Here is a 10,594-nt window from a genome sequence, read left to right as displayed (position 1 = left end):
GTAAACAAATCAAATAATAAAATCAAACACACTCTTGACAAGAATCAATAATATTATTCAACTTACCCGCATTTCTAATTTTTTTATACCAATTCATATTATAAATATATTCATACAAGTTTATATATATATATAAAATCTTATTTTTTAAAAAAATATTTATTTATTTTTAATGTATTAAAATTATTATTTTTACTCAACTCATAACATTTCATGTTATTTCCTTAATTCAATTTCCTTTAAATTCCAAAATGAAAAGCTGCCAGTTGTGTAGGCGCTGGTTCTTCTGATGTGGAAATTACCTGTTCATGTCCGTTTATTTTAACGGGGTATTTAAATATTTTTTATTTAAAAATATATTTTTTAATTTTTAATATTTATTTTTAATATTCACATATCAAAATGATATAAAAATATAAAAAATTAATTTAAAATAAAAAATAATTTTTTTAAATTTTTTCTATATATATATTTGAAATGTTGTAACCAACAGTATAAAGAAATTAAAAATAAAATAAAATATAGAAAAAAAACCGTAGGGGCATAAAAGCAAAATAATATTTAATACCATTAATAATCTATCCTGTTTCCTACAAGATGCGGAATATCTAGTCTAGTCTTAGCCGTAATTTTGCAGACAAAATCTAACTAAAAAAATGCTGTAATAAAATAAATAAATAAATAAATGACTAAATACAACTCACCACCGAGCGGACCCACACTTAATACCTTTCTTCTATTTTCTTCTCTGCTTCCTCCTTCCTCATTCTTCCCTCTCGTGACCCATTTGTGGACTTCACAAAAATTCTTCCTTTTCTTCTCTACACGGATAAACATACTCCCTTTGCCTTCAAATATTGTGGGAGTTTAGTTTAGTTTATTATTTTGCTTATAAAGAGCAGAACTTGGTGAATTAAACAACAGCAAGAAGCATACCATTGTTCCCTTTTGGTTTCTAAAACAGTAAGTCATGTTCTTTACTTTCTTTATTTAATTCTTCGTGTTTCTTTCCTTCTTTTTTGGTTTTGTTTTGACTGGTTCACGAGCTTAAAAAATGGTAACTTGTGTCTGAAATCTTGATTTTTTAATGGAAATTGTCTTTTGAAGATATTATTTAGTTGCCATTTTGGGTTTTGAGTACTGATTTGGAGATTTTATCCGATTTATGGATCAATTTTTGACTTTTTAACTCCTGTGGGGCTTTTTTTGTTTTTTAATATGCCATTCAAACTTGCTGTGTTATCTTTAGACTTTGTTGATCAGTTTTCTTGGTAGTGTTGGCGGATTTCAAGATTTCGGGTAATTTCTTCTCTTTCTTTTTGTTTAGTTTTGCCTGTTGGTGATCTTGATTTCTTGAGAGAGCTGTGCTTTAGTGTGTGTATGTATGATGTTTGAATCTTCATCTCCTCATTTCAATTTTGTACTCATTTCTGATTAAGTTTCTGTTTTTGAAGTTACAGTATAATCATCCGTATTTTGTTAACGACGTGCACTTCAGTTTCCGGGGAACTTCATTTGAATCTTGGTCTTATCATATTGTTGGTGCAGAACTTTGGATTAAAAAAAATAAAAATTCGAATGTTTCGTCTACAATCTCTAGCAATTGTAGAGAAAACACCTTGCAGTAAGAACTTGACTTGGGACTGTTTGTTTTCAAGTATATTTCTGCTTCTTTTTCGTTTGATATAGAATTTGGGTTCACCCTAAGAATGTGTTTCTTCTTGCCCCCCCCCCCCCCCCCTAATTTTCCCCTCTGAGGACCCTGCTGACGACCTCGAGTCTTTACACCCTGTTGTATGAGACCTTTTGGTTCATGTTTTATCAGAAGTTTTTCCCACAACTTTGAAATTTGATGAAGTAACTCATTATTTTTGAGGTTTTATGAATCTTTGTATTGTATTTTAGGTGGAAACGATCTAATATTGTTGGTTTTTGGTTAAAGAAGAGGAAACATCGTTTATTTTTTTCTCTCTGTTTTTTTTTTTAAAGAATTTAATTCATGTTTTTGGTTGAACTATTGCTTTAATATACTAAAAGTGTCTCATATAATACCAAAAATGTCTTGTATATCAGGAAATTTGTTACTTATTATGAATGAGTTGATTTTTTTTTATTGAACCAAACAGGTGATCAAGGTTGTACATCATTTCAAAATAGACTAAGCTGCTTTATTGTTTTTGAATTGGATGTGTAGCATGTGTCATTATTGTGGTGCTGATCAGGCAAAGTTGAAGGATGAAAAGCAGAAACTAGAGAATGGAGATTCTTTAAAACTAAATGGTGAAGAGCCCATTTGGTCTTGCCAATTTTGTCAGGAAAAGCAGGAACCGGAATCGATGAACCATGATGGTTTGAGTCATTCTGTGTCACCAATGATCAGTCCATCAACTTCGTTGTCTATCAGTGATAGATCTATCTCAAGCTGCAGTAAATTTCTGCCTCTCCTTGTTACTCATCTTATATATTTATGTGATATACTGACATCTTGTTGTATAATTCTTATGTTTTTTTTTTGGTTATTTGTTTGCTTAGGTGATCTTTCTGTGGATGTAAACTTGCATGACCGGTATGTATCACACCTTTGAAATGTAGTGCAGTTAGATATTTTCTTTGATTGTTTATTAACGATGATTTGTCTTTTAGGACTCATCAAGAGGAAGGAACGGTACACAGTGCCCAAAAGGATCTAGGTTATGGGGTGAATGACCAACAACACAACACAAGATTGGAAGCTCCTGTAAATAGAGTGGATGGATTACATAAAGTGACGGGGAAGGATAGCCATAATGGCAGTGATAGAGACACAGTGAGAGATGTAGAAATTGTGGAACTTGTTAACGATCGAGAATCAGAAGGTAACTCTTCTGTGAACAGTGTTGGATCTTCAAATGAAGGAAATGATATTTCTCAAATCAGTGACGACGAAGCAGATGCACGGGTTTGGGAGCCTCCTGAAGCAGAAGATCCAGAGGATGATTTGGACGGTGGTGTGGCTTTTATTGATGACGATGAGGAGTGTGGCGATGGCACAAAATGGGGTAAACCAAGTTCTTTGAGTTGCTGGAGGGGTGAAGGCAGTCAGAGCTTCAAGTTCAAAGAAGAAAAACAGAAGGCAATGGAAGAAGTGGTTAATGGGAAATTCAAGGCCATCGTGAGTCAACTTCTTAAAACAGCAGGTGTTGCCTGTGTGGTGGGAGATGGTGAAAGTTGGGTGGATATTGTTACATCTTTATCATGGGAAGCTGCTTCATTTTTGAAGCCTGAAGCAGTGGATGGGAAAGCAATGGATCTAGATGGTTATGTGAAAGTAAAATGCATTGCAACTGGTTCTCGCAGTGAAAGGTGATTGCTTTATTCTTGTATTTTCAATGCCTCAGCCTTACCCCCCCCCCCCCCCCCCCCAAAAAAAAAAAAAAAAAAAAAAGAAGAAAAGAAAACACAATAATAAAAAATAAAAAGAAAAAAAACATGATTGACCGAGGAAATAAAAATGCTCTATCATGAAAGGATGTGTGGTGTGTTGTATAGCATTTTAGCTTAAGATTATTTTTTTTCAAGCTAAAAAAACTAGAGGATTTTGTAACATTCCTTTGAAGAAAAAAAAGGAAAAGAAAAGAATAAAAGACCGATTTTTAAAACAACCCTTAGGTACACCTTCGAATTCTTGATTTTATTTTTATTTTTGGTTGTATTTTCTTGCAGTCAAGTTGTGGAAGGCTTGGTCTTTAAAAAACATGCTGCTCACAAGCACATGCCCACTAAGTACAAGAACCCAAGGTTGTTACTGATCCGAGGTGTGCTTGGTCACTCTTCAAGTGTATTGTCATCATTTAAATCAATGGAGCAGGTATTTGATCCGGATCTCTCAAGTCTTGTTATCGCATATCTATGCTGTTATTTGTTTTGATCATTTTCTCACAAACAGGAAAAGGATAATCTGAAGTCTCTCTTTGAGACCATAGAAATGTGCCATCCAAATGTAGTTTTAGTAGAAAAATCTGTTTCTCGTGATGTCCAAGAGTCCATCCTAGCTAAAGGAATCACATTGATCTACGACGTGAAGCTCCATCGTCTAAAAAGGATCGCACGCTGTACTGGTTCACCAATTTTATCATCTGATGCTTTGATTAGTCAGAAGTTAAAGCATTGTGACTCCTTTCATATCGAGAGATTTGTGGAGGAACATGCGGGGGTAGGCGAAGGAGGAAAGAAGCCAAGTAAGACATTGATGTTCATTGAGGGCTGTCCGACACATTTGGGTTGTACAGTGAGTCTATAAACCCTTGATTCTTTTTTCTCTCCCCTAGTTCTCTGTTGTGGAGTGTGCACTCATCCATCACATTTTTAGTACCATAGGTCTATGCACAAATGAACACTTGGTTGCTCTCTTCCCCCCCCCCCCCCCCCCCTCTCTGACACAAGAGAATGTATGTGCTCTTGTAGACCAGGCTGGTCAATTGAAATCCTGTACCCGACCTTTCTGACATGGTCATTTAAATATGTCGATGTTGGCTTTGCATTATAAGAGGCTGCTAAAAATTTGATCATACCACTCAATTTGTCTCTCAATTTCTTATGGGAACATTTGCTGTTCCTTCTTTCAATGTAACGCTCTTCCTTAATTATATGTACAATATGATTGTGCAGATTTTGTTGAAAGGAAGTCACAGTGATGAGTTGAAGAGGGTTAAATATGTGACCCAGTTTGCAGTAGTAATTGCATATCACTTGATTCTGGAGACTTCGTTTCTTGTTGATTGGAAGACAATGTTTTCTTCAGCAGTATTTGCTGGAGTAGCCAGCAACTCATCAAGAGATCTGCAGTCTTCTGTTTTAGGAACTAGTATTCCTAGTGTTGAGGACTCTACAACTGAAACTGGTTCATCTACCATTGATATTCCCATTTGTAATGGATTTCATGAAGAAGGTTTCCACAATATAAATATAGGATTAGAGGGATATAATCCTGCCATTCTTTCTGGATTTTCCTCCCTTTCAGCCTCTCTGAAGAAAGTTGCTGGGGACAGCTTACCTCTTGCCTCCTCTTCTCCTCATCAGTCTTTATCTAATTACGTTGGCTTCAATGGAAAAGAAATTAATGGTCAAATCTCGGAAGAGGTTCCAGTTTTAAAAACTGTGGAAGCTTCTGACCTCTATGATATGGAAGGTAAAAAAGGTTCTGACAAAGAGAAGACAGTTGATGATGGACATCCTCAATCTTTGTTTCCTTGCTCCGAAGCCTCTCTGGACAGAATAAAAGATGTCAACTATAACGAAGATCAAATCCAAAGTGAGGGTGATGTCAATGCAGTGTTGGATTCTCAGAGTATTTTGGTTTTGATGTCTAGACGGAATGCCTTAAGAGGGACTGTATGTGAGCAAAGCCATTTTTCTCATATAATGTTCTACAAGAATTTTGATGTTCCCCTCGGAAAGTTTCTTCGGGATAATTTACTCAATCAGGTTATTTCAAATCTCATTTATAAGAATTTTGATGTAGTTCTAGATTGGCCATACCGTATGGGAATTAAATATTTCTTATTAAGGACTTTATAATCTTTTTAGAAATAGGTTTATGCTTTTGCTTCACTAAGTATCCACCATGTCCACAACATGGGAGAACTCCTTAACTGTTTTCTAGATTTAGATTGCAGTGAGTTGAAGTTTGCGCTGATAGAAACTGCTTCATTGCAGAGAAGCCAGTGCAGCACTTGCGGTGAATTGCCGGAAGCACACTTTTACTATTATGCTCATCATAATAAGCAGCTTACCATACAAGTTAAAAGGCTTCTGAAGATTTTGCCTGGAGAAGCAGAAGGAAAACTTTGGATGTGGATTCGCTGTGGTAAATGTAAACATGAAAGCAAATTCCCAAAATCTACTAAACGAGTCTTGATTTCAACTGCTGCATGTAGCCTTTCCTTGGGAAAATTCTTGGAGCTGAGCTTTTCCCACCAATTTTCATCTGGAATTTTATTTAGCTGTGGCCATTCACTGGAGAGAGACTTCCTCTACTTCTTTGGGTATGAAATATTAAATCAGGTCCTCTTTATTTTGATGAATTTGTTATATTGAGTAGATTGTGAAAACAATGTCTTTATGCTCATGAACTAGTGATAAAACTTGTCCAAAGAGGAATTCCCTGCCATGGGATGTCATAGGAGCACACATTTTTTACACTAGGTACCAATTTGAATTTTTTTCCCCTGTTAAGAGGATGGACGCTCTAGGTTCTTTCTGGAATATTTTGGTCAAAGGTTTGCTGCATGGCGCTATATTTAGGAACTGTGATGTAGATAAGTTAATTAACTGGTGTCTGCACTTTGTGAATCTGAAATTTTGCTCTTTACCTTTTGTGCTTTGTCATTCATGTTATTTATGCATTTTGCAGACTGGGTCCTTTGGCAGCAATGTTTAAATACTCTCCAGTGACAACCTATACTTTGTCTCTCCCACCTCAGAAGCTGGAGTTCCATACAATCAGGCCTGATGGCCCCAAGCAAGAATTTCATGATGTATGTGTCTCTCTGATCCTAGCTCCTTGATCTTTGATGATGCTTCAGTGTTTCTTTACGAATGTTGGAATAAATGTTTGTTTCTCACACCTTCTTTTATGATATCTTGAATCTCCGTGAACTGGAATTGATTTTCCTTTTGTTTTTTCAAGGTTTATTTAAGAGGGATGTTACTCTTCAATGGGGTTGGTGAGACTTTGAAGAATTTAAGATCTCGATTTGCAGGGTCAGTTCTGAATCTTCAAGGTTCATTGAAAGAATTCTCTGATATTGAGGATATGTTGAAGCAGGAGAGTTCTGAGTTCGAGGTTAGTTTCTTATATTTTTTTTGTCATTTACTTAAGTTAGTTTCTTATATTTGTTTTTTTGTCATTTAACTCATTTAGGTTCTTGCATGTGTGACTATATATGAGTCTTTATTGCACTGACTGATAAATGGCATTTTTCACAATTTTAAGTTACACCTACACGTGTATTTCATTTAAGTGTTTTTCCTTTAAACACAAGATCAAAAGTTCTTTGTTTCTGTTCATGGTTGCTAAGTTTTTCCTTTTTCCTTTGGCTGCACTGTTGGAAACAAATCCGTTAAACATTCAGAAAGCTGTTGTTAAAAATAGGGATGAGGCTGTTTATAAGCTTCTTAGCTTGAATCAATTATTGTGGGAGCTTCTTCTTGAATCATGCATCTGGGAAAGACGTCTGCAGTCATTGCTCTCACCTGATCCTTCAGTGCTAGTGACTGGTGCCAGTGAGAAAGAAGTGCAGGACCAGTTTGAGTCACAGATGACTGGCACTGCTGATGGAAGAAACCATGGGAATGATACTAGCAGTGACAAAGTTTATGAAAACAGTGGCAAATTGAGGGATACACTCAGTACAACTGTTAGAGCAAGTGAATTTTCAATCAAAGAAATTCCAGTTGATGGTCACGTTCATGAATCTAGGGAACATGATAATCTTTACACCTCACCTACCGCGGCTGAGGATATTGAGAGGTCAAGAGTGAGTGGTCTGAGCCAGAACAGGTTTTTCAACCAAGAACTATTTGTGAAACCTAGTGACTCTGCCCACCAGCATTCTGATGATGGAAATTGCCAAGCAGACTATTTTTCTGATATACAAGTTGAAAGAACCATTCCAATTGTGACTAGTATAGAGATGAGCGATTCTTTTGTTGATTCTGATTCATCTAAAAAGGGTACGTCTGCACGTTCTCTAGCATTCAGCTTAGAGAACACAAATGGATGGTTCTGGATGCCATTTTCAGAAATCCGACGGATCTACATGAAGGATCTTCAGAGAGGTTTCATGCCAAAATTTCAGCCGATCAGTAGCTATATTCAGGAACACGTATCTGCAGCTTATCAACTAATCATGGAGGAAGGACAGAGGCTGCACATCCCTGTTGGAACTGATAATTATATGGTGAGAGACTACGATGGTGAACTCTCTAGCATAATTGCTTGTGCACTGGCATTTTTAAAAGATCAACCTGTTTCAACAGAGCTTTACAACGAGGATGGTAGGAAAGAGGGTGGCATGTCTTTTAAATCAACTGATAGTTTAGACATACTGACTCGAATTCCTACAATGATCTCCCCACGTTGGTCTTCTAACGGTTCTGATTCAGATTCTGTTCATTCTAAACTAAATATTTCTTTGGAAGAGTCACACTTGTCCAGCTTTGATGGGTTAAATTTATTGGAATCTGTGGTTCCTCCAGCAAATCTCAGCCCTGAAGTCTCTCTTGCGGTATCAAAATCATTTGGAAAGGGTAAATACTCTGTAATTTGTCTATACGCTAAGCAGTTCCGTGATCTTCGGAATCGATGTTGTCCATCTGAACTTGATTATATAGCTTCCCTCAGTCGTTGTAAGAAATGGGATGCAAAAGGTGGAAAGAGCAATTCCTTTTTTGCAAAGACACTGGATGACAGATTTATCATAAAGGAAATTAAGAGGACAGAATTTGAGTCATTTGTGAAGTTTGCTCCACATTATTTCAAATACATGAACGAGTCATTTGAGTTAGGAAACCAAACTTGTCTTGCAAAAGTTCTGGGGATTTATCAGGTTCAATTTCTGGATTTCAGTACCTTTATCCGTTTTGTTTTGTTCTTCAAAAACTTAATTGTTTCCATACAATTTTGCAGGTGATCACTAGACAAACCAAAAGTGGGAAAGAGATAAAGCATGATCTGATGGTCATGGAGAATCTTACCTTTGGTCGAAACATCACTCGCCAGTATGATCTTAAGGGAGCTTTACATGCTAGATACAATTCAGCTGCTGATGGTGCAGGAGTTGTTCTTCTGGATAAAAACTTTGTTGAAGACATGAATTCCTCTCCACTATACGTCAGTAATACATCAAAGTATCTCTTGGAACGTGCTGTTTGGAATGACACCACCTTTCTTAATGTGAGTTTAACATCAATTCTTTCTACTAACGAATAAGATAGCCATAACCAGATATCTTCAATCTGATATAATTTCTGGATATATGATTTAAATTTGCTAAATAATATAATGTTGATTTACAAGCCAGAAGCAGCAGTGCTGGTCTCTCCTGTCCTCTTTGTTTTGCCCGTCATGCAGTGCACCCTTGCTCTTCCCTATGTTTTTGATCGATAGACTTTTTATTCTTTTTTCCACAATTCATAATTACTACTTGTGCTGATAATTACAATCCTTCACGTTATTTTCAATGCCAATTTTTCAAAATGCTCTACAGGGCATGTTGTCTGACAGTTCTTGTTTGTCTTTGCAGTCAATTAATGTAATGGATTATTCTTTACTTGTGGGAGTAGACACCCAGCGACGAGAACTTGTGTGTGGGATTATTGATTATCTCAGGCAGTATACCTGGGACAAGCAGCTGGAAACATGGGTGAAGTCTTCTCTTGTTCCTAAAAATGTGTTGCCAACTGTAATATCTCCTATAGAGTACAAGAAGAGGTTCAGAAAGTTCATGACTGTGCACTTCTTGAGTGTTCCCGATAACTGGTGCTCACAGAGTTCCTCTAACCCTTGTGAACTTTGTGGCGCTGGAGAAGATGGTTCGTCACAATTCAAGTCCCAAAAACAAGGGCAAAATGGGCATACTCATTAGTTTCATCTTCTGGTTCATGATTCTTTCTCTTTTGTTTAGTGCTGCATTTGTTTTTAAGCCAGTCCATATTACTGTATATAGATAGATGTCACAGCTGTATAGTCGACCCTATGATATTAGCCCTTGTTAGCAAATTTATGGGGATAGTTTTGTTTCTATAGGTCTGCCAATGGTGCGCTATAGTTTTGAACAAAATTGTAGAGAGCCATGAACTGGTTATCTCAAATCAATCAAGAAACGAAAAAAAAAAAAATGTCAACTATTTTAATAGCTTTCTTACATCTGCTGATGTTCATGTCCAGTCCATTTTGATTATGCTAAAAGAACTATGGTTTTTTGAAAGTGAAACACCAGGGGAAAAACCCTAGTTCTTTTAGCATGCATGTTAATGTTAATAGCTTTCTTAAACCCGTAGGTGGTCTGAATGCTAATTTTACTTTGTTCTGGATTGTCTAAACATCACAAAAGAACTATGGAGCAGGAACATATCGAAGATGCCATCCTAAGATGAGCAGCAGATCCCTTGAATCACTTTTTTTTTTTATGCATTTCTGTTTTCGATTAATGTTTTACTGTTGGTGTTTTATTTCTATTGTTTCCCTCCAAAGAGTAGGATTGAAAACTATTTTGTTTCCAACACATATTGAAGCCATTCAGGAAATAAGCGGTGACACAGAAATCCCTCTAGGACTAGGAAACAGAATTCCTATCAGGCCTGATAGTTATGAACGAATGTAGTAGGATTTGTTCACCTTTACCATTTGCTAGCTAAGATTGCTTGGCAAGACAGTTCCCGTAGGGTTTGCTAATGGAGTAACTCCACTGAGAGAGGTTACTAGCTTTTGAATTTGGGAGATTATAAGAGTCTTCCTCTTCAACTCAGCAGCTGACCAGAGCCATTGCTCCTACCTTTGAACCCACTTTTCAAGGATGTCAAGTGGGAAAGCGCAGCCATTTCTCGAAACAAA

General features: G+C 36.5%; 1 protein-coding gene across 7 annotated transcripts; it reads left to right on the top strand.

Moving 5' to 3' along the window:
* The first annotated feature begins 753 nt into the window (after window positions 1-753).
* LOC133669499 (putative 1-phosphatidylinositol-3-phosphate 5-kinase FAB1D) lies at window positions 754-9,907 on the top strand. 7 transcript variants are annotated; one of them, XM_062089665.1, is made up of 14 exons: window positions 754-963; window positions 1,461-1,624; window positions 2,127-2,427; window positions 2,533-2,566; window positions 2,644-3,342; window positions 3,703-3,847; window positions 3,926-4,267; window positions 4,648-5,463; window positions 5,695-6,023; window positions 6,392-6,515; window positions 6,668-6,823; window positions 7,113-8,588; window positions 8,669-8,935; window positions 9,285-9,907. In XM_062089665.1, the coding sequence occupies exons 3-14, from the start codon at window positions 2,187-2,189 to the stop codon at window positions 9,624-9,626; spliced, it is 4,971 nt and encodes a 1,656-aa protein (XP_061945649.1). In that variant the 5' UTR covers window positions 754-963; window positions 1,461-1,624; window positions 2,127-2,186; the 3' UTR covers window positions 9,627-9,907. The 7 variants fall into 7 exon arrangements, with proteins under 7 accessions (XP_061945649.1, XP_061945651.1, XP_061945647.1 ...); XM_062089667.1 differs by having other exon boundaries at window positions 1,455-1,624; window positions 2,195-2,427; XM_062089663.1 differs by having other exon boundaries at window positions 1,455-1,624.
* The last annotated feature ends 687 nt before the right edge of the window (window positions 9,908-10,594 follow it).

The sequence above is a fragment of the Populus nigra genome, chromosome 12 (genome assembly GCF_951802175.1).
Source record: "Populus nigra chromosome 12, ddPopNigr1.1, whole genome shotgun sequence".
NCBI lineage: Eukaryota > Viridiplantae > Streptophyta > Magnoliopsida > Malpighiales > Salicaceae > Populus > Populus nigra.
This window is presented reverse-complemented; position numbering and strand designations above follow the sequence as displayed.

Excerpts from the sequence above, each read along its gene's own strand:
- LOC133669499 (XM_062089666.1), top strand. The coding sequence starts at position 2,187 with ATGTGTAGCATGTGTCATTATTGTGGTGCTGATCAGGCAAAGTTGAAG. Across the intron at positions 2,428-2,532 it reads TAGATCTATCTCAAGCTGCA|GTGATCTTTCTGTGGATGTA; the intron begins GTAAATTTCTGC and ends TTGTTTGCTTAG. Across the intron at positions 8,589-8,668 it reads AAGTTCTGGGGATTTATCAG|GTGATCACTAGACAAACCAA; the intron begins GTTCAATTTCTG and ends ACAATTTTGCAG.